Source organism: Platichthys flesus, chromosome 4 (genome assembly GCF_949316205.1).
Source record: "Platichthys flesus chromosome 4, fPlaFle2.1, whole genome shotgun sequence".
NCBI lineage: Eukaryota > Metazoa > Chordata > Actinopteri > Pleuronectiformes > Pleuronectidae > Platichthys > Platichthys flesus.
In genome coordinates, this window is record NC_084948.1 from 28,336,264 (window position 1) to 28,363,164 (window position 26,901).

The window sequence follows — 26,901 nt, forward strand, 5'->3', positions numbered from 1 at the left end:
CTTTTATATATTATTCAGCTGAGCTGAAAAAAAAGAAAAGATTCCAAACAATTTCACACCTACACAGGGATGCCAGTTGAAAATCAGCCCAGATGCTGAACCTGCTCATTTACAGAAATGTTCATTAATGTGCATTGACCCTATTATCTTCAACAGAAAAGCTGTGAAATCTTAATATAAAAATCTCAATTTTATATTATTAAATGTTTGTCCTTCTGGCTTAAAATTACTTAAATTGTATAATTAAAAAAACATCTCAGTTCAAACCTTCACCAACAGTCTCATCATGAAACCACATTTAAATTCACCAGATTTATATTTGGACCAGTCTCACTGGTTAAAATCCGTCTGACTGTTTCCATCAGGAGGTTTGATTTGACGATGTGATCTGATCCACTCACTGATTCCTCTTCAGGTTCCACAATATTCCTTTGATCTGCTCTGTGGTTTGATCTGATCCTGCTACTAAGCAGCTGCAGACTGACAAGACCGAAACCATCTTCGACAAACATTAACGTCTACTGTGATTTTTAATTTTGGTCCATGTCCCATCTGCTAACATGGAGGAGGTTTATGATCTATACCGCAGCCAGACACCAGGGGGCGATCTAGACAGTTTGGTTTCACTTCTGTGAGCAGTTATGTCGTCCATCTTCTTTTAAGTTGTCACGAAACATTTTTATGATTCAAGTTTTTTAAATGTAGATTAAAAAATAAACATAGTGATGGATTCATACAACATCACAATGTTTGTTGTGACGTTCTGCTCCAGTCGGAACGCGGATGTATGAGCTCGGCGCTGATTGGCTCGGACATCGGGCAGCTGGCATCTGGAGCAAGCGCCACCACCCTGAGCCCCGCCCCCTTTAGTGTGACAAACTAAAACAAACAAACAATAAACAGGAAGTGGAGACAGCGTCGCGGGGACCGGGGCAGTGTGAGTCCTCAGGCCGGGCTGAGAGCGTCTCTCTGGGGTTTCTGGTGGAGCAGCTCGGGCCGGGCCGGGCCGGACATGATGGCCGCTGACGACATCACCTCCTCCCGCAGAATGAGGACGGATTCAGCCGGAGAGTCGGAGCGGAGCTGCGGCTTCGTGCAGCCGGGAGGACACGGAGGCTCCGGGGACACTTGGAGGAGACACATCGTCCGTCAGCTGAAGAACCGGGACCGGAACCAGAGCGACTCGTTCCAGGACCTGATCCACTTCTGTAAGAGAACCAGTGTGAAGCAGGTTTCAATCCGGATTCTGTTCAAATCTGTGATGTGAACAAAACTTAATACAACAACAACAACAACAATAATAATAATAATAACTGTGAATTGTTGTTGTTTTTATTATTCTCTGTAGTCTGGCTCAGTTTGTTTCTTCTGGGTTTCATCAACTAAAACTTTATTAAAATCGAAAAACAGGATCTCACTCATTAAAGTGTATACTCTTAATCTATAGTGTTATTAATGAAGTGTATTCCTCCGTATAGGCTTTATATTTCTATTGTCACTCTATACTCTGTTATGTATTGTTATTACTATGATCTGGAGCGAGTTAAAAAAAATGTGATTCATATTTTAGTTTAGTTCTAATCACGAGACTGAACATGTTCTTGTGTTGTTATAATCGAGTCGAATGTGTCTGAACAAAACTCTGAGACTCGTCAGCTGGAAACCGACTGACGCTCTCCTCCGAAACAATTCATGATCTCAAATATAACAAGTCTCTGACGTCAGTGTGAACAAACACAAACGAAACAGATATATCCAAAAAATGAACCTCCCTTTAGTGAGGGTCAATTCTCTTCTCTTTACTTCTTTTCCAGTAGTTATGTTTTTTCTTGATTTTTTTTTTTTTAATTTAATTGTGTGATGTTGCTCAGATCAGGTGCAAATCAGGATCAGGATCTGGATTAGGATCTGGATTAAGATAAGAATCTGGATTAGGATCTGGATCAGGATCTGGATTAGGAACTGGATTAGGATCTGGATCACTATCCAGTTTTGACTCTGTTTCCTGTTTGTTCTCAGACTCTCGGCTGTTGGATAAATCCAGTTGGACCAATGGAATCCTGAGCAGGTAACGTGTGAATGTGTGTCTGTGTGTGTGTGTTTGTGTGTTTGTGTATGTATGTGCGCTCGTCTTTCTATAGTTATGAAGCCAATTTGAGCTCAATACCAACTGTGAGGACATTTTGAGGGTTAAGATAGTTAGATCTTGTATTGCAACTATAGGGCAACAAGTGTGTGTTTCTGTGTGTGTTAATAGTGTGTGTTTGTTTTGTATGTCCAGACGTCCCTTCACTGAGAGCAGCTCTGTCTCGTCTCTACTGAACCAGAACGACCAACTGAAGAAAACAACAGGAGAGGTCAGAGCGCCCAACAACACAACAATATCACAATACAACTCCAACACAATAACAACACAACAATACAACTACAACACAATAACAACACAACAATACAACTCCAACACAATAACAACACAACAATACAACTACAACACAATAACAACACAACAATACAACTCCAACACAATAACAACACAACAATACAACTCAAACACAATAACAACACAACAATACAACTACAACACAATAATAAACCCACAGCACATCAGAGGAGCTCAGAGGATCTTGTGGGTCTATGAAGACCCTGGTCCTCCTCAGAGACTCGATCCTTACCAGCTCCACAGATCCTCTAAGAACATGATGTCATGGTTCAAAGGAAGGGCTGGTCAGTGGGTGGAGCTTCAGACTGTTTGATCTCTTATCTCCAACTGAACCTCAGACTCTGAAGTAAACCTGAAGTCACCTGATGACCACAAATCCTGCTTCGTAGCTCAGGTCCAAGATCAGGACGTGTTTATTCAAACCTGACGTCTCAGTTTTCATCAGACGTGATGTCACCTTGAAACAGGAAGTGGTCACATGACCTTGTTTCCACTCTTCCTGAACACTCTTCATATTCTTCTTCTTCTTCTCTTGTTTTTTTGCAGTTGGCCTTTCAGGTGCTGGAGCTTCAGCAGCAGATCAAAATCAAACTCCTTGTTCTGGACGAGCAGGATTCCAGGTGAGCGACACGCCTCTGATGCTCTCAGCTGATTGGCTCGTCTGCTCAGGTGACTGCAGGGTTCTTCTCTTTAAAGTCACAGTTCAGACGAGCTGAGCAACAAACAGATTCTCATAAAGTTTAGATTTAAAAACCTTGAGAACATTTTAACATTACGTTTTTTAATACAATTATTGAAAAATAGAAATGCAGCCACATCTGAGATTTGGAATTTAAAAGAGGTCAAAGGTCACAGTGACCTGGAGGAATTAAAACTGTTCTGATTGGTGGAGAACCACCTGGGTGGTCCCTTCATAATGCCAACGATGTCCCTGCTCTGGTCTACCAGCCTGCTGGCGGAGCGCCGTCGACTCGCAGGCGCGTTCGATGTCCGTCAGGAGCTGCAGGGGCGGGCGGTGCAGGTTCAGGAGGAGAACGGGGCGTTGAAGATGGAGTACGACGTCCTGCTGGAGCGACAGAAGGGGGCGGAGACAAGACTCCGGGAGGAAAAGGTCAGAGAGGAACAAATGCTGGAGGACATGATCCACCTGAAACAAAAGGCCGCCTCCCGTATGAACAGCCGCAATGAACGCAGGTCCAGGTACCTGAACGCACCACAGCACACCTCTTCATCACACCTCTTCATCACACCTCTTCATCAAACCTCTTCATCACACCTGCTCATCACACCTTTTCATCAAACCTCTTCATCACTCCTCTTCACACCTGCTCATCACACCTGCTCATCACACCTCTTCATCACACCTCTTCATCACAGCTCTTCATCACACCTCTTCAACACACCTTTTCATCAAACCTCTTCATCACACCTGCTCATCACACCTCTTCTTCACACCTCTTCATCACACCTCTTCATCACACCTCTTCATCACACCTCTTCAACACACCTGTTCATCACACCTGCTCATCAAACCTCTTCATCACACCTCTTCTTCACACCTCTTCATCACACCTATTCACACCTGCTCATCAAACCTCTTCATCACACCTCTTCATCACACCTCTTCATCACACCTGCTCATCACACCTCTTCATCACACCTCTTCATCACTCCTCTTCAACACACCTGTTCTTCACACCTCTTCATCACACCTCTTCATCACACCTGTTCATCACACCTCTTCATTACACCTCTTCATCACACCTCTTCATCACACCTGCTCATCACACCTCTTCATCACACCTCTTCATCACTCCTCTTCACACCTGCTCATCACACCTGCTCATCACACCTCTTCATCACACCTCTTCATCACACCTCTTCATCACACCTCTTCAACACACCTGTTCTTCCCACCTGTTCATCACACCTCTTCATCACACCTGTTCATCACACCTCTTCTTCACACCTCTTCATCACACCTCTTCTTCACACCTCTTCAACACACCTGTTCTTCCCACCTGCTCATCACACCTCTTCATCACACCTATTCATCACACCTCTTCATCACACCTCTTCATCACACCTGCTCATCACACCTCTTCATCACACCTCTTCATCACTCCTCTTCACACCTGCTCATCACACCTGCTCATCACACCTCTTCATCACACCTCTTCATCACACCTCTTCAACACACCTGTTCATCAAACCTCTTCATCACACCTGCTCATCACACCTCTTCATCACACCTCTTCATCACACCTCTTCATCACACCTCTTCAACACACCTGTTCATCACACCTATTCACACCTGCTCATCAAACCTCTTCATCACACCTGCTCATCACACCTGCTCATCACACCTGCTCATCACACCTGCTCATCACACCTCTTCATCAAACCTCTTCATCACACCTGCTCATCACACCTCTTCATCACACCTCTTCATCACTCCTCTTCAACACACCTGTTCTTCACACCTCTTCAACACACCTGTTCTTCCCACCTGTTCATCACACCTCTTCATCACACCTGCTCATCACACCTCTTCATCACACCTCTTCATCACACCTCTTCTTCACACCTCTTCAACACACCTGTTCTTCCCACCTGTTCATCACACCTCTTCATCACACCTGCTCATCACACCTCTTCATCACACCTCTTCATCACACCTGTTCATCACACCTCTTCATCACACCTCTTCATCACACCTCTTCATCACACCTCTTCATCACACCTGCTCATCACACCTCTTCATCACTCCTCTTCACACCTGCTCATCACACCTCTTCATCACACCTCTTCATCACACCTCTTCATCACACCTCTTCATCACACCTCTTCAACACACCTGTTCTTCCCACCTGTTCATCACACCTCTTCATCACACCTGTTCATCACACCTCTTCTTCACACCTCTTCATCACACCTCTTCTTCACACCTCTTCAACACACCTGTTCTTCCCACCTGCTCATCACACCTCTTCATCACACCTATTCATCACACCTCTTCATCACACCTCTTCATCACACCTGCTCATCACACCTCTTCATCACACCTCTTCATCACTCCTCTTCACACCTGCTCATCACACCTGCTCATCACACCTCTTCATCACACCTCTTCATCACACCTCTTCAACACACCTGTTCATCAAACCTCTTCATCACACCTGCTCATCACACCTCTTCATCACACCTCTTCATCACACCTCTTCATCACACCTCTTCAACACACCTGTTCATCACACCTATTCACACCTGCTCATCAAACCTCTTCATCACACCTGCTCATCACACCTGCTCATCACACCTGCTCATCACACCTCTTCATCACACCTGTTCATCACACCTCTTCAACACACCTGTTCATCACACCTATTCACACCTGCTCATCAAACCTCTTCATCACACCTGCTCATCACACCTCTTCATCACACCTCTTCATCACACCTCTTCATCACACCTGCTCATCACACCTGCTCATCACACCTGCTCATCACACCTGCTCATCACACCTGCTCATCACACCTCTTCATCACACCTCTTCATCACACCTGCTCATCACACCTCTTCATCACACCTCTTCATCACTCCTCTTCACACCTGCTCATCACACCTGCTCATCACACCTCTTCATCACACCTCTTCATCACACCTCTTCATCACACCTCTTCAACACACCTGTTCTTCCCACCTGTTCATCACACCTCTTCATCACACCTGTTCATCACACCTCTTCTTCACACCTCTTCATCACACCTCTTCTTCACACCTCTTCAACACACCTGTTCTTCCCACCTGCTCATCACACCTCTTCATCACACCTATTCATCACACCTCTTCATCACACCTCTTCATCACACCTGCTCATCACACCTCTTCATCACACCTCTTCATCACTCCTCTTCACACCTGCTCATCACACCTGCTCATCACACCTCTTCATCACACCTCTTCATCACACCTCTTCAACACACCTGTTCATCAAACCTCTTCATCACACCTGCTCATCACACCTCTTCATCACACCTCTTCATCACACCTCTTCATCACACCTCTTCAACACACCTGTTCATCACACCTATTCACACCTGCTCATCAAACCTCTTCATCACACCTGCTCATCACACCTGCTCATCACACCTGCTCATCACACCTGCTCATCACACCTCTTCATCACACCTGTTCATCACACCTCTTCAACACACCTGTTCATCACACCTATTCACACCTGCTCATCAAACCTCTTCATCACACCTGCTCATCACACCTCTTCATCACACCTCTTCATCACACCTGTTCATCACACCTGCTCATCACACCTGCTCATCACACCTGCTCATCACACCTCTTCATCACACCTCTTCATCACACCTGCTTGAATGTAAATGTCTCGTTTCTCATTGTTATGTCAGAGCTCGTGAAGCGAACCTCCAGAAAGAGCTGCAGAGCGCTGCAAGGTCAAAGGTCGCTATCGACAGGTAAACCTCACCTGGTCTCTGTTAAACTCTGAAAATATTTTGAAATTATGTAAATTCACACAAACAATAACTGTTTTTATCACTTGTTTTTAAAATGTTTCCTTAGCAATGATTGTTTCAGCTGAGAGGGTTTGTGTTTGTGGTTCAACTGGAAACAGATTGTTTTAAATTTGACTCCAGGCTTTTACTTTTGTAGTTTTGAGTAAGAGTCATGTTCATTGGACGTCGTTGGCGTCTCACTTGTGTTTCAGCTCGTCCAGCGCTCCGACGTCCAGGTCAACGTCCCCAAAGAAGGAAGACCAGGACAAGTCTGCAGAGCCAAGACACACCAGACTCTTCAGGTTCGACCACGCTGAGGATTAAGTTGTTTGAACTCACATTAACGTTAAACTTCCTGTTTTCTGTTTTCTCAGGTCGGCGTCGGCCACGTCCCCGAGGATCCTCACCTCCATCAGAGAACTGTTCGAGTGAGTCCTCCTGTCCCAACACTGTCTCACTGCAAGTCCCCTGGTCGCTGAGTGTGTGTGTGTGTGTGTGTGTGTGTGTGTGTGTGTGTGTGTGTGTGTGTGTGTGTGTGTGTGTGTGTGTGTGTGTGTGTGTGTGTGTGTGTGTGTGTGTGTGTGTGTGTGTGTGTGTGTGTGTGTGTGTGTGATGTCAGCAGGAAGAGGCGTGGTCACTCGGTCTGCAGTCTGGAGGAGGATCAGATGAGTCCTGTAGGAATCTGTCTGTCAGCCAGAGTTCCTGCTAGAGCTCTGCAAGTACTGGTAATGAACACACACACAAACACACACACATATTTATGATATTTCATAGATAGTTATCAATTAGTTTTTAACTTTCTTATATATGAATCCCAGTTTGTCTCAAATGTTTATTATTATTCATTTTAAATATCACCTTTTGTGCTTTGAAGGTAAAGGTCAGAGGTCGACTTCATTATAGTCCTGCGACTAACGTGTTGCACGTGTTGCAACGCAGTTCACCGCCAGGACACTAGGCGGAGTAACGTTGTTTGTCGAAGACAAAACACACAAAGAAGAGACGTCTTCTTCTTCGTCGACTGTTTATTTAGATCACCACTCCGGCTCCTCAGAGCCTCTTCCTGGTGGACAGATCGTCCAGTCAGTGACGGGTTATACAAGTGGTCATACTTTCGGATCTCTTCTGCCAAGTGCTCTTCTATTTGTTTCATATTCGTTCTTCTAAATCTTCCGTGATTTCCGTGTATTGTGGGACATGAAACCGGAAACTAGACTCCAGACAGGATGTAGTAAGCCGACCAATCACAAGCCTTGCTGGCTGCGTGAGACTCGCGTCGCTTTGTCGTATAGTTGGCGTATGCACGCAAGCCGCCAGAGGGCACGAAAGGGGCGTGTTGTGTGTCTTACGTGTGTGTGTGCGTGCGTGCAACCCGACTATAATTGTGCCTTTAGTGATGATTGCAGCCTACACCTCTCTTTCTGTCAGGAGGCCCATGAGCAAGGCATTAACACAGTGAGGTTCAGCTCCAGTTCAGACCTGCTGGCCACAGGAGGAACTGACCGAGTCATCAAACTATGGGAGGTCAGAGCAGGTAAATCACCTGCTGATGTCATCTTCTTCATCGTCTGATTCCTGATTATTGTTTCCTCATGTTCACTGATGATGTCACCAGGCTCATTGACCCACAGGGCGACTCTGGAGGGCAGCACAGAGGGGATCACCTGCGTGGACTTCGACTCAGCGGTGAGTGACTCACCTGAGGACTCACCTGAGGACTGACTCACCTGAGGACTCACCTGAGGACTCACCTGAGGACTGACTCACCTGAGGATTCACCTGAGGACTGACTCACCTGAGGACTCACCTGAGGACTGACTCACCTGAGGACTCACCTGAGGACTGACTCACCTGAGGACTCACCTGAGGACTGACTCACCTGAGGACTCACCTGAGGACTGACTCACCTGAGGACTCACCTGAGGACTCACCTGAGGACTGACTCACCTGAGGACTGACTCACCTGAGGACTCACCTGAGGACTCACGTGAGGACTGACTCACCTGAGGACTCACCTGAGGACTGACTCACCTGAGGACTCACCTGGGGCCGGTATTTCAAAACTTGTAATCCAGATCAGAATGATCTGGATTACAAAAAAAAGACAGAAAAAGGAGAAGCTAGCTCAACTATTGTCTCTGAATTAAAGTATAATCTTAGCCAGTGTTGATGCGTCCTCAGACTAGATGAAAGGCAATCATTATATTGAGTTAACCAATTATGTAAATCTGCACAAAGTTGAAAGAATCATAATTCCTTGTTAATTGGAGTTTGTAATGTCACTTACACGCAGTAGTGTAATGTTTATTCGGTGTTGCACTTCTGACGCCGATTCGTTAAAGCATTGCAGTGAACAGCGTGCATGTTTGCAGAAAAAAAAAAGGAACGTGAAAAGGAAATAAACATTGATCAAACAGCAGTGAAGCTTAGTTGTATTAAACAAAGAACTTTGGGAGCAGTTACACTTCAACTGTTCAAATCTTAACATGTAATCTCCCTCAAATCCACCTCTGAGGTGGGATCAGGGTGATCCTGATTTTTAGGATCAAACTGATCCAGATTTCCCACTTAAGTTTTGTAATACTCAACGGCAGCTTTTAATCTGGATCAAAGGCAGGATTGGGATTGGATTGCCAAATCTGAATCTGAATCTTCAGGATCAGATTTGCTTTGAAATACACGTTTTTAGGATCTGATCAGGATTTAATCCAATCCAGGTGGATTAATCCTGTCGGATCATTTTGAAATACCGGCCCCAGAGGACTCACCTGAGGACTGACTCACCTGAGGACTCACCTGAGGACTCACTCACCTGAGGACTGACTCACCTGAGGACTCACCTGAGGACTGATGTTTTTGTCTGTCTCAGGGTTGTAGGATCCTCGCGGCCTCATACGATAAGTCCGCCTTGTTGTGGCGGCTGGATGACTCTGTCCCCAAGGTAACCGTGAGCACATCGTCAACCTCTTGTAACTGAAACATCTAGTCAATGTCTCTCTCTGTCTTTCACACCTGTCTGTCCCTCTCTGTGTCTCACCTGTGTGTCTCAGTTGACTCTGACAGGTCACAGCAGGAAGGTAACGGCAGCGAGGTTCAGTCCTTTACTTCATCAGGTGGTGACAGGAAGTGCAGACAGAACCATCAGACTGTGGGACCTGCACCGAGCCGCCTGTGAGTCTCACTGATCGATACCTGATGAGTCAATGATCGAGACCTGATGCCTGTTGACACGGTGGACATGTGTGTGCAGGTGTGCAGGTGGTGGACGTGGCGTCGTACTGCAGCGACCTGGTTTGTTCTGAGAACTTTATCATCAGTGGACATTACGACCACAAGATCAGGGTCTGGGACACAAGGTAACGTCTTCACCATCTGATAGGAGACACAGAAGAGACACAGTAGAGACACAGTGGAGACACAGTGGAGACACAGTAGAATCCCAGTAGAGACACAGTGGAGACACAGTGGGGACACAGTGGAGACACAGTAGAAACACAGTGGGGACACAGTAGAGACACAGTGGGGACACAGTGGGGACACAGTGGAGACACAGTAGAGACATAGTGGGGACACAGTGGGGACACAGTGGAGACACAGTGGAGACACAGTGGAGACACAGTAGAAACCCAGTAGAGACACAGTGGAGACACAGTAGAATCCCAGTAGAGACACAGTGGAGACACAGTGGGGACACAGTATAATCCCAGTAGAGACACAGTGGAGACACAGTGGGGACACAGTAGAGACACAGTGGGGACACAGTAGAGACACAGTGGAGACACAGTGGAGACACAGTGGGGACACAGTGGGGACACAGTGGGGACACAGTAGAGACACAGTGGGGACACAGTGGAGACACAGTAGAGACATAGTGGGGACACAGTGGAGACACAGTGGAGACACAGTAGAATCCCAGTAGAGACACAGTGGAGACACAGTAGAATCCCAGTAGAGACACAGTGGAGACACAGTAGAATCCCAGTAGAGACACAGTGGAGACACAGTAGAGACACAGTGGAGACACAGTAGAGAAACAGTGGAGATACAGTAGAATCCCAGTAGAGACACAGCGGGGACAAAGTGGAGAACCAGTAGAGACACAGTGGGGACACAGTGGAGACACAGTAGAGACATAGTGGGGAGACAGCGGGGACATAGTGGGGACACAGTAGAGACACAGTGGGGACACAGTTGGGACACAGTAGAATCCCAGTAGAGACACAGTGGAGACACAGTAGAATCCCAGTAGAGACACAGTGGAGACACAGTGGAGACACAGTAGAATCCCAGTAGAGACACAGCGGGGACAAAGTGGAGACACAGTAGAGACACAGTGGGGACACAGTAGAATCCCAGTAGAGACACAGTGGAGACACAGTAGAGACACAGTGGAGACACAGTAGAGACACAGTGGAGATACAGTAGAATCCCAGGAGAGACACAGTGGAGACACAGTGGGGACACAGTTGGGACACAGTAGAATCCCAGTAGAGACACAGTGGAGACACAGTAGAATCCCAGTAGAGACACAGTGGAGACACAGTGGAGACACAGTAGAATCCCAGTAGAGACACAGCGGGGACAAAGTGGAGACACAGTAGAGACACAGTGGGGACACAGTGGAGACACAGTAGAGACATAGTGGGGAGACAGCGGGGACATAGTGGGGACACAGTGGGGACACAGTGGAGACACAGTAGAGACACAGTGGGGACACAGTAGAGACACAGTAGAAACACAGCGGGGACACAGTAGAGACACAGTGGGGACACAGTGGGGACACAGTGGGGACACAGTAGAAAAACAGTGGGGACACAGTAGAGACACAGTAGAGACACAGTGGAGACACAGTGGGCACAGAGTGGAGACACAGTAGAAACCCAGTAGAGACACAGTGGAGACACAGTAGAATCCCAGTAGAGACACAGTGGAGACACAGTGGGGACACAGTATAATCCCAGTAGAGACACAGTGGAGACACAGTGGGGACACAGTGGAGACACAGTGGAGACACAGTAGAGACACAGTGGGGACACAGTAGAGACACAGTAGAGACACAGTGGAGACACAGTAGGGACACAGTGGAGACACAGTAGAGACACAGTGGGGACACAGTGGAGACACAGTGGACACACAGTAGAGACACAGTGGGGACACAGTAGAGACACAGTAGAGACACAGTGGAGACACAGTAGAGACACAGTGGAGACACAGTAGAGACACAGTGGGGACACAGTGGGGACACAGTAGAGACACAGTGGAGACACAGTAGAGACACAGTGGAGACACAGTAGAGACACAGTAGGGACACAGTGGAGACACAGTAGAATCCCAGTAGAGACACAGTGGAGACACAGTGGGGACACAGTGGGGACACAGTGGAGACACAGTGGGGACACAGTGGAGACACAGTAGAAACACAGTGGGGACACAGTAGAGACACAGTGGGGACACAGTGGGGACACAGTGGAGACACAGTAGAGACACAGTGGGGACACAGTGGGGACACAGTAGAGACACAGTGGAGACACAGTAGAGACACAGTGGAGACACAGTAGAGACACAGTGGAGACACAGTAGAGACATAGTGGGGACACAGTGGGGACACAGTGGAGACACAGTGGGGACACAGTAGAGACACAGTGGGGACACAGTGGGGACACAGTAGAAACACAGTGGGGACACAGTAGAGACACAGTTGAGACACAGTGGAGACACAGTGGGCACACAGTAGAGACACAGTGGAGACACAGTAGAATCCCAGTAGAGACACAGTGGAGACACAGTGGGGACACAGTATAATCCCAGTAGACACACAGTGGAGACACAGTGGGGACACAGTATAATCCCAGTAGAGACACAGTGGAGACACAGTGGGGACACAGTAGAGACACAGTGGGGACACAGTGGAGACACAGTGGGGACACAGTGGAGACACAGTAGAGACACAGTGGGGACACAGTGGGGACACAGTGGGGACACAGTAGAGACACAGTGGGGACACAGTGGAGACACAGTAGCGACATAGTGGGGACACAGTGGAGACACAGTGGAGACACAGTGGGGACAGAGTAGTGACACAGTAGAAACACAGTGGGGACACAGTGGGGACACAGTGGAGACACAGTGGAGACACAGTGGAGACACAGTAGAATCCCAGTAGAGACACAGTGGAGACACAGTATAATCCCAGTAGAGACACAGTGGAGACACAGTAGAGACACAGTGGAGACACAGTAGAATCCCAGTAGAGACACAGTGGAGACACAGTGGGGACACAGTTGGGACACAGTAGAATCCCAGTAGAGACACAGTGGAGACACAGTGGGGACACAGTAGAATCCCAGTAGAGACACAGTGGAGACACAGTAGAGACACAGTGGAGACACAGTGGAGACACAGTAGAATCCGAGTAGAGGCACAGTGGAGACACAGTGGGGACACAGTGGAGACACAGTATATTCCCAGTAGAGACAGAGTAGAGACACAGTGAGGACACAGTAGAATCCCAGTAGAGACACAGTGGAGACACAGTAGAATCCCAGTAGAATCCCAGTAGAGACACAGTGGAGACACAGTAGAATCCCAGTAGAGACACAGTGGAGACACAGTGGAGACACAGTGGAGACACAGTGGAGACACAGTAGAATCCCAGTAGAGACACAGTGGAGACACAGTAGAATCCCAGTAGAGACACAGTGGAGACACAGTAGAATTCCAGTAGAGACACAGTGGAGACACAGTGGGGACACAATGGAGACACAGTAGAATTCCAGTAGAGACACAGTGGAGACACAGTGGGGACACAGTGGAGACACAGTAGAATCCCAGTAGAGACACAGTGGAGACACAGTGGAGACACAGTAGAGACACAGTGGAGACACAGTGGAGACACAGTAGAATCCCAGTAGAGACACAGTGGAGAGACAGTGGGGACACAGTGGAGACACAGTATAATCCCAGTAGAGACACAGTGGAGACACAGTGGAGAGACAGTAGAGACACACTAGAGACACAGTAGAGACACAGTGGAGACACAGTAGAATCCCAGTAGAGACACAGTAGAATTCCAGTAGAGACACAGTGGAGACACAGTGGGGACACAGTGGAGACATAGTAGAATCCCAGTAGAGACACAGTGGAGACACAGTGGGGACACCGTGGAGACACAGTAGAATCCCAGTAGAGACACAGTGGAGACACAGTGGAGAGACAGTGGAGAGACAGTAGAGACACAGTAGAGACACAGTGGAGACACAGTGGAGACACAGTGGAGAGACAGTAGAGACACAGTAGAGACACAGTGGAGACACAGTGGAGACACAGTAGAGACACAGTAGAGACACAGTGGAGACACATAGAATCCCAGTAGAGACACAGTGGAGACACAGTGGGGACACAGTGGAGACACAGTAGAATCCCAGTAGAAACACAGTGGAGACACAGTGGAGACACAGTAGAATCCCATTAGAGACACAGTGGAGACACAGTAGAATCCCAGTAGAGACACAGTGGAGACACAGTGGAGACACAGTAGAATCCCAGTAGAGACACAGTGGAGACACAGTGGAGACACAGTAGTATCCCAGTAGAGACATAGTGAAGACACAGTAGAATCCCAGTAGAGACACAGTGGAGACAAAGTGGGGACACAGTGGAGACACAGTAGATCCCAGTAGAGATACAGTGGAGACACAGTGGAGATACAGTAGAATCCCAGTAGAGACACAGTGGAGACACAGTAGAATCCCAGTAGAGACACAATGGAGACACAGTGGAGACACAGTAGAATCCCAGTAGAATCCCAGTAGAGACACAGTGGAGACACAGTGGAGACACAGTAGAATCCCAGTAGAGACACAGTGGAGACACAGTGGAGACACAGTAGAATCCCAGTAGAGACACAATGGAGACACAGTGGAGACACAGTAGAATCCCAGTAGAATCCCAGTAGAGACACAGTGGAGACACAGTGGAGATACAGTAGAATCCCAGTTGAGACACAGTGGAGAAACAGTAGAATCCCAGTAGAGACACAGTGGAGACACAGTAGAATCCCAGTAGAGACACAATGGAGACACAGTGGAGACACAGTAGAATCCCAGTAGAGACACAGTGGAGACACAGTGGAGACACAGTAGAATCCCAGTAGAATCCCAGTAGAGACACAATGGAGACACAGTGGAGACACAGTAGAATCCCAGTAGAATCCCAGTAGAATCCCAGTAGAGACACAGTGGAGACACAGTGGAGACACAGTAGAATCCCAGTAGAGACACAGTGGAGACACAGTGGAGACTCAGTAGAATCCCAGTAGAGACACAGTGGAGACACAGTGGAGACACAGTATAATCCCAGTAGAGACACAGTGGAGACACAGTAGAATCCCAGTAGAGACACAGTGGAGACACAGTAGAATCCCAGTAGAATCCCAGTAGAGACACAGTGGAGACTCAGTAGAATCCCAGTAGAGACACAGTGGAGACACAGTGGAGACACAGTGGAGACTCAGTAGAATCCCAGTAGAGACACAGTGGAGACACAGTAGAATCCCAGTAGAGACACAGTGGAGACACAGTAGAGACACAGTGGAGACACAGTAGAGACACAGTGGAGACACAGTGGAGACTCAGTAGAATCCCAGTAGAGACACAGTGGAGACACAGTGGAGACACAGTGGAGACTCAGTAGAATCCCAGTAGAGACACAGTGGAGACACAGTAGAATCCCAGTAGAGACACAGTGGAGACACAGTAGAGACACAGTGGAGACACAGTAGAGACACAGTGGAGACACAGTAGAGACACAGTGGAGACACAGTAGAATCCCAGTAGAGACACAGTGGAGACACAGTAGAATCCCAGTAGAGACACAGTGGAGACACAGTAGAATCCCAGTAGAGACACAGTGGAGACACAGTGGAGACACAGTGGGGACACAGTAGAATCCCAGTAGAGACACAGTGGAGACACAGTAGAGACACAGTGGAGACACAGTGGAGACACAGTAGAATCCGAGTAGAGGCACAGTGGAGACACAGTGGGGACACAGTGGAGACACAGTATATTCCCAGTAGAGACAGAGTAGAGACACAGTGAGGACACAGTGGAGACACAGTAGAATCCCAGTAGAGACACAGTGGAGACACAGTAGAATCCCAGTAGAGACACAGTGGAGACAAAGTAGAATCCCAGTAGAGACACAGTGGAGACACAGTGGAGACACAGTGGAGACACAGTGGAGACACAGTAGAATCCCAGTAGAGACACAATGGAGACACAGTAGAATCCCAGTAGAGACACAGTGGAGACACAGTAGAATTCCAGTAGAGACACAGTGGAGACACAGTGGGGACACAATGGAGACACAGTAGAATTCCAGTAGAGACACAGTGGAGACACAGTGGGGACACAGTGGAGACACAGTAGAATCCCAGTAGAGACACAGTGGAGACACAGTAGAGACACAGTGGAGACACAGTGGAGACACAGTAGAATCCCAGTAGAGACACAGTGGAGACACAGTGGAGACACAGTATAATCCCAGTAGAGACACAGTGGAGACACAGTAGAATCCCAGTAGAGACTGGTCTACCTCATCGACTTCCATCTTCCTCTGTTACCTAGCAACTGCTCAGTCACAGAACCCCCTCCTCCCTGCACATTCTGACACAACCCTCGACTGACAGCTCTGTCCACCAATCACACACCATCACCTACCCTCCCTGCTGCTGATTGGATAAGAACTTTCCCTGGGCTGTAATTGGTAGTGACATCATAGTGACATCATCATCTATATGTTCTCTAATTAGTCAGTTTACATCCAACCAGGAGGTGCGATTGGCGAATTGGGAGGATTTTTCATGTTGTATTTAGCTGTGGTTGAGGGGGTGGAGCCGTCTTCCCCTGTCCAGAAGGTCAGGTAAAGTGTCATCAGGAAAAGATCCTATCAGATGCATTAACCAGGTATTAACGGTGTTAAACTGAAATCAGAGACGTTGAGCTTCCAACAGGAAACATCTTGATTCACTGAGATCAGTCGTGTGAGATGAATGTTGTCGTTCAGGGCGGTGAGCTGCGTTCAGGAAATTCCTGCTCAGGGTCGAGTCACCTCATTGGACCTCAGCTCCGACCATCGTCAGCTGCTCAGCTGCTGCCGTGACGACTGCCTCCAGCTGGTGGACCTGAGGAGGTGGAGCCACGAGCGCTCGAGTTTCAGGTGAAGACCTGACGCCGCGGCACGTAGTTTGAAGATGACCCTTACCTGATGTTCTGACCGTGTTTCTGTGTCCTTCAGAGCTGAAGGCTTCAAGTGTGGCAGCGACAGCACGAAGGCCGTCATCAGGTGAGTTCTGCTCCACGTCACCAGCCATCACCGTTATGATGTAAAACCAGATGATTGATCAGAAACAAATCGAACTGTTTGTGGAAAGCCTCAGAACCGTGTCACGTTCTCTCTCTTCAGTCCAGACGGATGTTTCCTGGCGGCTGGATCAGCTGACGGCTCAGTTTACATCTGGAACCTCTCCACCGGCGGCCTGGAGACACGCCTCCCGGACAAACACAGGTTCGACAAATTAAGCGATTTAAAACCAACTTTCAGATGAATCTCCTGTAGAACTCTGAGGCTCCAGGCGATCCCTGAGGGACTCCACGTGGGACTAAATATTAGTTTTACAAACTGAGTGTTAAATTGTACTTTGAAAAGGTACAATGATAAATCCTGATTAACAAAATAAACCTGCTCCTGTGAAAAAGATTAAAAAGAAAGAAGAGGGGCTCCAGGACGTTTCCTGGGACACTTGTTGTACTGTTTCTTTAAAACCCTCCTCCTCTCGCTAGCTCGTCCATCAGCGCCGTGTCCTGGTCTCCGTCGGGGGAATACGTCGTCAGCGTGGACAAGAGCAGGCGGGCCGTCCTCTGGAGCGACATCTGAATCGGCCAATCTGGGAGGAGGTCACATGGTCACGGCACCACCGCTCAGGACACGTGGCACCTGAACGAGCTCCTGGCTGTTCCAGCAACATTTAGGTTTTTGAAAAATGAAGTTGATTTGACAAAAGGTTAATGAAGAAAAGTAACAAATGTAAAAGGGAAGAAAGAGAAGTTTATCAGTTTGCTCCTGAACTTCAACTTCACATTATTTATTTCATCACCTGCTTCATCCACTCATCCATATTTGTTCCTCCAGCTCAAGCCCTGTTTATTGAAGAGATTATTAAAATATGAGTGAGTTATTCAGCTGGAATCGGACAAATATGAAACATAAACATCGATACCGGCTAAATAATTCTCAGATCAGTGAATCTGTTTTTATCAATGTGGAGGTGAAGCCATCGTTTCCTCTCAGCTGCTGTTGGCCGGATCCTCATGCAGATGGATTTACTTTGAAAAGGCTTCGGATCCAGGGTTCTGGTCTCTGGGCTTTGAAGAGGGAAGTTCCACGAGGCTGTGATGGTGTCTGAGCTCAGGAGGGAGGAGCTCCACATATCTCCATCAGCTGATCCAAGTTTCCAAACCTCGTCTGAACGAATCACAGCTCATCGCTGCTGCTATGGTTTCTCCTGGTGGAGACTTGTGTAAACTGGTCTCGTGTCAGTTTGAAAATCTGTGTTTGTGTTTGAGTCTGAACAGAAACTGAGACTTTAGTAAACGATGACTCACACGTTCTCTTCCTGATTGGTTCTCATCAGTCACATGACTCGACTGCCAGCGGTGAACAATATGAACCAATCACTGCTACCAGCTGCAGAGGATCTACTTCCTGTTTACATCACATGACCAGTGTAGGTGAACGGTCATGTGATTTTAGGTGTGTTTGTGTGGGCGGGGCCTTGGTACCAGGGGACTTATTACTGACCAATGTAAAATATGATTAATTGTTTTTTTTAACTTGTTTCTGATCATTTTATTTTGTAAAGATGAATTGAAACATCCTTATTTGATTATTTTGTTCTGTTCTATTTATTTGTCGTGACCTTCGGGGATGTAATGAGGGACAGAGTGAAGACGTCAGTTCAGAGACTCATTCTTCTAATAATGTTCTGTATCGTGTCTTTGCTCCTAATAAACTGTCTTCTAACGTCCGTCCTCTCGTCTCCGTGCTCCTCCTGGTCTCAGGTGCTTTTCATGACAAACTGTTGACGTCTCATCGTCAGGTTCCAAATATAATGAAGATAACCTCAGTAAACAGGGATGATGGACAGAGGGATGATGGACAGAAGGATGATGGACAGAGGGATGATGGAGGTCAGAGTCCAGATGGGAGCCTCATACTAATGTCACAGACCGAAATACTAAGTGTCCTCTGGGTGTTTTAACACATTAACTAATAATGAGACCGAGTGAGAGACAGAGAGAGAGTGAGAGAGAGTGAAGGAGAGAGAGAGACAGACATATAGAGTGATAGAGAGAGAAACAGCGATAGATAGAGAGAAGAGACAGAGAGAGAAAGAGAGAGAGAGACACAGACATAGGCAGGGAGAGAGAGTTAAAGAGGAGGCAGTTGAGGATCTGACGGCATTACGACGACTTCCTGAGAGAGAGAGAGAGAGAAAGAGACACTCACAGAGAGAGAGAGAGAGCGACACACACACAGAGAGAGAGAGAGAGAGACATCCTACCCTCAGTTTCCACGGTGACGGCATCCCTCCATCCTCCTCCTCCATCATCTCTCCGTCCTGCTGCTGTCGACTCGTTGGCGTCGTCAGGATGGGAGATAAAGGAACCAGGTAAGTGTCTGCGTGTGTGTCTGTGTGTGTGTGTCAGTGTGTGTGTGTTATGATGCCTTCATATCTGCTGCTGGTTCCTCAGAACCTTTAAAAACAGAGGGGAGGTGTGTGAGTGTGTTGTGTTGTGTTGTGGTAGCATTATGTAACGTTCTGTCAGAACCTCACTGTGACGTCTCTGAGCAGCAGAAGGATTTTTCATTTTACAGCCGTCATTTTATTTTGAAAGGACAGATGCATGAAATCTATAACTCATCTGTCATCATTTCTCCTCTTCAGTGTAAAAATGAATGGAAGTTATTCTTTTCCTGAACATGGACCAGACACCAGTTCTGAGACCAGTCTGTCCACTGATCACATGTCCACCCTCTGGACATCGATGTGTCTCAACTTACCACAAACACACAAACACAAACCAACCAATCAGAATGCATCTAAAACAAAACAATCAGAGAATGTAAACAAATCCACAAACTCTTCATGTTGACATGATCAGCTGTTCAGCTAATGAGTCCGTTCTGTTTCAAGAGTGTGAGTGTGTATCAGAGTGTGTGACTATTAATGTGTTTGTGTTCATCAGTGTAAGTGTGTGTGTCTGTGGCTGAATGATGAGCGTGTTGTGTCAGTAGAATATTAATGAGCTGAGTGTGATCAGAGCAACAAACAGAGCAGCTCACACAGTCCATCAGCACAGGAAACACACAAACATGCACAGACACACAGACAGACACACACGCTCACACAGACACACACTCACAGACACGCACACACATGCACGCAGACACACACACTCACACACATACACACACATACAGACACACACACACACACACACACACACTCACACACATACACACACATACAGACACACACACACACACACACACACACACACACACACACACACACACTCACACAGACACACACATACACACACACATACTCACACACACACACACAAACACACACATACACAAAAATACACAGTCACATAAAGACACACACATACACACACACACTCACACACACACACACACACACACTCTCACACAGACACACACAAAAAGCAACAAGTCGTGCAGAGAGGAGAGTATGAGGGGGCGGGACCTTGATTCCCTGGCTCCACCCACAATCCCGCCTGCACAGAGTCTGACTGTCGACGACCACAAGAGGGCAGCGTTTTAGCTTCATTCAGGAAGTGGAACCGATGCTTCCTCTCCAGTCCGGGCTTCAGGTCGGTGAGAAATGACAGAACCATCACCTGACTGCAGATCAGACTGTGAGCGTGTCTCCAGCTGTTTGTGGACTCCAGATGTGTTGGTGCAGCCCGGACACAGAGGGAACTCCGACTGAGGATCCATACAAGATGGTTGTGTCCGCTCGCTGTGGACTGAAGACTCCCCTGCTACTGAAGCTTCCATCACTTCATCTTAATCAACACTCAGAGCTTCAGAGACAACTCAACCAGAGACCTGAACGCTGCGGCCCGGTTGTAGTTTGAAAACTCAGAGGCGGAGTTTCGGATTGGATGAACAGAAACTGAGATGTTTGGAAACGATGACGTAGACGCTCTGTACTTGCTGATTGGTTCTTTTCAGTCATGACCTACTTTTCTCTGATTCGTCTCCTGTCACATGACCTCCTTCAGGGATCACATTTGTCAACTCGTTACAACCTGACGATGGAAAGTATTTGCACAAAAAATTTACATGAACCTTTATACATTTGTGTCTTGAGGAATTCCCCTTTCATATCTTCAGTTTAAAAATGATTAATGTCACAAAGTGACAAGACGAACATTAACTCTGGCTTATTCCTTGTTTTATATTTGATCTGTGATCCTTCAAATGTAATCTCACTAGCTGCAGAGATGATGTTGAGCATGTGATCGCTCTGAGGAGTCCCAACGGCTTCCAGTAAAACAGAGGATGATGCTGCTGATTGATGAAGCTCTGTTCAGGAGGAAGCTGAAAGCTAATGGAGCCACAGCAGCTAATTCATTACACAGCGGGGGGGTTGTAAAATAACGTCAGGCAGCATTCGACTGAACCTCGTGTCCTGACATGTTCCTCACATGTTCTGCAGGTTCTCCATGTGAGAACTAAAGACTGAGTCAGTGTCTCTGGACATGTTCTGGATCTTCTCCTGCAGCCTCCTGGTAGAATGTGTGTAACATGTCAGAGTCCATGTGAGGAACCAGCAGGACAATGTGTGGAAGCTTCCCAGTGAGCGAGTGGACGTGTTGAGGAGGTTTCTAACACGTGAAACCTGAAAAACACAAAGAACTCAGGATAAAGAAGAGGAGTCGGACACGTAGAAGACGAAGACGTCCACTTGGAAACACGAGGAGATTCCAGATCTTCTGGTGATGAGGGCCAACGCCGGTGTGGACGAGCTGGAAACCAGTGGTCCTCAACTGGTCTGGCTTCGGGACCCACCATCACCCCTTAATGACAAGGCGTGACCCAATCGAGGAGAAATTTCAACTTCTCAAATATATTGAATGAAAGGACGGAGCAGTTTGAACCTGAGATAAAACAGAACATCACAATATGACAACACACAAACACAAATACATGACAAAGCAAAGCGACCAGCAGGTGGCGATGCTAGAGAGGGAAAGTTTCCCTTTTACACTCAATTAGCTTCATTTTAATTAAAGACAGGGTAACACAACTGACATGACAATCCAGACTCACGGTGCAGTCAAACACAAACAGGAAATAAAAAGGTCCCACGTGAGAAGTAGTTTCAAAAAGACTCTTTAGCTGAGAACACTCAGTCACTGAATCTATTACAACTAAACTGATCCTATTCACACTCCGCAACAAATACTGTTCATGAGTTTGAGTAGACAGCACGCTGCATAAAAAAACCTTCAAAATAAAAGCACAGGATTCTTTTCCTCACATTTCTTTTGCCCCAGGCCCACCCGATGAGAATCTCTGCTGTAAACAATATGTTATTTATAACCTCACCCCTCGATGTCAGTTAAGCTCTTGTGTTGTACGTGTGAATTCAGACACGTGAACGAGTCCACAAGACTAAAGGTCAAAGGTCAACAATATAAAGCTTCACTGAGCGGTTTCTGTCTCTGTTTGATTTCAGGGTGTTTAAGAAAGCGAGTCCCAATGGAAAGGTGAGTCCTGATGTTCTCCATGTTAATGCAGGGTTCTGTACTCTGATTGGCTGCTCACAGTTCTAGCAGCTGATTGGACAAGCTGACACTGTGTTCCTCCCTCAGCTCACCGTCTATCTGGGGAAGAGAGACTTTGTGGACCACGTGGACCTGGTGGAGCCCGTGGGTGAGATCTTCATTCCGAGGGTTCGTACTCACGAGCAGATCCTCATCCTCTTCCGTCTGTTTGTTGAGTTTGGGATTGTTTTCCTCCTGCAGATGGAGTCGTCCTGATTGACCCGGAGTACCTGAAGGAAAGGAAAGGTGAGAATTCCAAACCCAGAACTTTACCATGATGTTGAAACGGTATGTTGTAGAATTCTTTGGTAACTGACCTGTTTCTGGCTGTTTGGTTATTACAGACTCTCGCCTAAGAATAGTCAGATAACCTGAGTGTGTAATCGTTTGCTTCGGGCATCATTTGAGCGAATTATTAGCCTAGCTTAGCACAAAGATCCTCACTCCATCTAAACATTTCAGAATCAGAATCAGAATCAGAAGTATTTTATTGCCAAGTAGGTTTACAGCTACAAGGAATTTTCTCTGGTTATTGGTGCATACAATGAACATAGAAACATAAAACGCAATAAATACAACACACATAGGAAAAGCAATACAAAATAGAAAACCAGTAAATATTTACTCACTGTATACTTCTTATTTACTCACTTTTTTGTGGCGGGCGGTTCTGGTTCTGATGGACTGCAGCCTCAGAGGATTTTGTGTCTTTGCCTCCTCAGTGTTTGTGACTCTGACGTGTGCGTTCCGTTACGGGCGTGAGGATCTGGACGTCCTCGGGTTGACATTTCGTAAGGACCTGTTTGTGGCTAACATCCAGTCGTTTCCTCCACTGCCTGAGGAGAAGAAGAGCCTGACTCGACTTCAGGAGCGCCTGATTAAGAAGCTGGGAGAACACGCCTACCCGTTCACCTTCGAGGTATCGAGTCCGCCGAGCTTCTTCCACAGCCTCTGGCCAAGAGGCCGGGGATGACACCAAACATGAATACTACAAATCAACACTTTGATTACACAACCTGTTTTTCTTCAAACTCAATTTCTGTTTGACAAGACGCTAAATTCTGAATTGTTGATTGAAAACATTATTATGAATTTTATTTTATCTTATCAACACACGGTTCAGAAAACTCACTGAAAAAGTTTTTAATTACTTTCTAATTACTCAGCAGCAGAGTAATGTGATGAAATACTTAACGTTAAACTTAAAGTGCTGCTCACACACCTCACATCTTAAATGTTGAACATGTGAAGAAGGTTAGCATTAGCATTAGCCTTCTTTTGCCTGAGAAGGTCAGGGGTCAGCAGCTCCTCAGAGGAAGGACTTGTTTACCAGTCGGTGAACTGGATTTCATTAATATTGAATTTACATTAGAACTGAAGCATACGATTCAGTTAATCTTTTTTGTGTGAATCGGCCTGTTGATGAGCTCAGTGCCTCTGTTCCTCTGCTGCAAACAGGAACATTATGTCCTGATTTTAAAAAGGAAAGAGAAGAGACGGCCCTAAATAAACAGATAATGCAATAAAAAGTGTTGATGTCATGAGTGATATCCGCAGCTCAGAGTCAAAGATGTGTTTCCAGATTCCTGTGAACCTGCCGTGCTCCGTCACCCTGCAGCCTGGACCCGAGGACACTGGGAAGGTAGAGACGCTCACATCTTTGTGAACATTCATCATAACACCCCCCCCCCCCCCGCAGATGGTTTTTAAATGATCATCATCAGCTCTAATGGTAAACGGATTTCTCTCTGACCTCAGGCCTGTGGAGTCGACTTCGAGGTGAAAGCTTTCTGTGCAGAAAACGTTGAAGAAAAGATCCACAAAAGGTAAAAGTGAGTCAGTCCAGCCCTGGACGGAGCAGAGGGATGAATTATGAATGAAAGGGAAATGAGTTGTGCATTAGCAGCTTCCTGCAGAGAGAGAGAGGATCACCTCACCAGCAGGAAACCACAAGAATCCAAACATCCACACTGAATTTAAACAGCTCCGTGGTCATAACATCCAAACGCCACCATCGCTCTGTGTCACGAGGATTCATGGTAACTGAGCGCTGTGTTGTAGGAACTCCGTGCGTCTGGTGATCCGGAAGGTCCAGTACGCTCCAGAGAAACCTGGTCCTCAGCCCACAGCAGAAACCACCCGGCAGTTCCTGATGTCGGACAAGCCTCTGCACCTGGAGGCGTCTCTGGACAAAGAAGTGAGCGTCCGTAGACTGCATATTCAAAAAATATATATGTATATATAAACCAGTCAAACAAGCTGACAATTCATTTAACTTCATTAGTGATTATTGATTCAAACAAATATGTCAAAAGTTAAATGAGAATGTTTTCAATGGTTTTCATCCGACAGTAAACTCAAATGTTGTTTTTCTTTTTTGTTCTTTGTTGTTCAACATGAAACAATTGATCAACTATTAGACAATAACTGTAGGATGTATTGATAATATAGATAAATAAATATAGATAAATATAAAGACAGTAAGCAGTTAGCTTGATTCTCTCCATTTTTGTTTGAATAAGGTCCCATCAGTAGTTAAATCAATTTATTGTCATAGAGTCACATCATTAGCAAACAGAGAAGCAGCTGACAACATGCAAAAACTGTTTTTATAAAGAAATTGAATATAAACAAATAAGAAAGAAAGATGAAAAAAAGTATAGTTATTGAAGGAAGAATATTTACGTGTTTATGTTTTAGATCTATTACCACGGAGAACCCATCAGTGTCAACGTCCATGTCACCAACAACACAAACAAGACGGTGAAGAAGATGAAGATCTCAGGTACTCTCCTGCCTGATAACATGTGTGAGTTGTGTAGTTGTGTGTATTAATGTCTGATGTGTGTTTCCACAGTGCGACAGTACGCAGACATCTGCCTCTTCAACACAGCTCAGTACAAATGTCCGGTGGCAACCGAGGAGTCAGAGTAAGTCTCCTTCTCATTCCACAACAGAAGCTCAAGGTTCTTCACAGATGTTCACCAGATGTTCACCAGATGTTCACCAGTCCCCACCTGGTCACAACCTACTCGGAGGTTTCCAGAGTCTCGATCGCCACCTAGTGGCTGGCTGCAGTATAGGTCATAAACCCTGCAGTGATTGAAACCAGCCTCGCAGACGCTGATGGTGCAAGAGGAAAGATCATAAACCAGTTAAATCTCAGTTCGTCCACTGGGGAGCAGGAAGCAGTGTTTGTATGAATTAACCGATCTGATCCAAACATCACCTGAAAATAACTGTTTCTCACACTCTGGGGGGGGGGGGGGGGGTCAGGAACAAAACACTAAAAAGAAAAAGAAGTGAATAAATCCTAGGGAGGTTAAAATCGTTGAATTGAAATGTTTTATTATCTAATGCTCAAGTTATAAAAACACAAACTAGAATCCCCTCCTCATTCGAATCAGTTCCTCTGTGAGTCTGGTGGAGAATTTGCACCGAAACCAAAGAACGTCTCGTGAGCGTTCTCACGTTCACAACAATGGAGCAGACGGAAGACTTAATGCCTCTGGCCACTAGGTGTCACTGCCACGGAGGAACGAACACATGAAACTGACTCAACATAAAACACGACTACACACGGAAACATCCTGATCAAAAATCGAGTTATGTTTCCTGTAATGTTCTGTCCTGCTCGACAGTGACGTGGTTGCTCCCAGCTCCACCTTCTGTAAAGTCTTCACCCTCACACCGTTCCTCGCCAACAACCGAGAGAAGAGAGGCCTCGCCCTGGACGGGAAGCTGAAGCACGAGGACACCAACCTGGCGTCCAGCACACTGTGAGTCCAGCTCCCCGGCCATGTTCTCCTGGCCTGTGGGAGGGGTTTAAAGTCCTGATACAGCTGTTACAAGCGAGCAGTGCGATTGGTCGAGCTGAATATGTCGTGTGTTGAGCAGGTTGAGCGAAGGAGCCAACAAGGAGATCCTCGGTATCATCGTATCGTACAAAGTCAAGGTGAAGCTGGTGGTGTCTCGCGGAGGGTCAGTGACTGAAACTCATCATTTAACT

At 46.7% G+C, this 26,901-nt stretch overlaps 2 protein-coding genes across 4 annotated transcripts in view; both read left to right on the forward strand.

The window, feature by feature from the left end:
- The first annotated feature begins 91 nt into the window (after positions 1 to 91).
- LOC133951693 (protein Atg16l2-like) lies at positions 92 to 19,054 on the forward strand. Of its 2 annotated transcripts, none has more exons than XM_062385795.1 (18): positions 92 to 1,208; positions 2,020 to 2,068; positions 2,282 to 2,357; positions 2,987 to 3,060; positions 3,389 to 3,640; positions 6,865 to 6,930; positions 7,182 to 7,271; positions 7,344 to 7,397; positions 7,589 to 7,694; positions 8,398 to 8,503; positions 8,585 to 8,655; positions 9,839 to 9,910; positions 10,020 to 10,140; positions 10,220 to 10,325; positions 17,035 to 17,187; positions 17,266 to 17,313; positions 17,434 to 17,535; positions 17,811 to 19,054. In XM_062385795.1, exons 1-18 carry the CDS (start codon positions 1,013 to 1,015, stop codon positions 17,902 to 17,904), a joined length of 1,836 nt encoding a protein of 611 aa, XP_062241779.1. In that variant the 5' UTR covers positions 92 to 1,012; the 3' UTR covers positions 17,905 to 19,054. The 2 variants fall into 2 exon arrangements, with proteins under 2 accessions (XP_062241779.1, XP_062241780.1); XM_062385796.1 differs by having other exon boundaries at positions 7,592 to 7,694.
- A 450-nt stretch (positions 19,055 to 19,504) lies between these two features.
- The window catches only part of arrb1 (arrestin, beta 1), a 13,239-nt gene continuing 5,842 nt past the window's right edge, over positions 19,505 to 26,901 (forward strand). For both annotated transcript variants that reach the window (XM_062386781.1, XM_062386782.1), the window contains exons 1-12: positions 19,505 to 19,699; positions 22,805 to 22,835; positions 22,941 to 23,001; positions 23,094 to 23,138; positions 23,615 to 23,811; positions 24,475 to 24,534; positions 24,651 to 24,718; positions 24,954 to 25,089; positions 25,593 to 25,677; positions 25,750 to 25,822; positions 26,534 to 26,671; positions 26,790 to 26,873. In XM_062386781.1, coding sequence (XP_062242765.1) covers positions 19,680 to 19,699; positions 22,805 to 22,835; positions 22,941 to 23,001; positions 23,094 to 23,138; positions 23,615 to 23,811; positions 24,475 to 24,534; positions 24,651 to 24,718; positions 24,954 to 25,089; positions 25,593 to 25,677; positions 25,750 to 25,822; positions 26,534 to 26,671; positions 26,790 to 26,873 — 998 coding nt within the window. In that variant the 5' untranslated portion in view covers positions 19,505 to 19,679. The remainder of the gene's footprint in view (positions 19,700 to 22,804; positions 22,836 to 22,940; positions 23,002 to 23,093; positions 23,139 to 23,614; positions 23,812 to 24,474; positions 24,535 to 24,650; positions 24,719 to 24,953; positions 25,090 to 25,592; positions 25,678 to 25,749; positions 25,823 to 26,533; positions 26,672 to 26,789; positions 26,874 to 26,901) is intronic.

Bases quoted from the DNA above. Each gene is read 5' to 3' on its own strand.
- LOC133951693 (XM_062385795.1), top strand. From the start codon at position 1,013: ATGATGGCCGCTGACGACATCACCTCCTCCCGCAGAATGAGGACGGAT. The intron at 9,911-10,019 runs GTAACCGTGAGC...TGTGTGTCTCAG, and splicing joins TGGATGACTCTGTCCCCAAG to TTGACTCTGACAGGTCACAG. The intron at 17,188-17,265 runs GTGAAGACCTGA...TGTGTCCTTCAG, and splicing joins CACGAGCGCTCGAGTTTCAG to AGCTGAAGGCTTCAAGTGTG.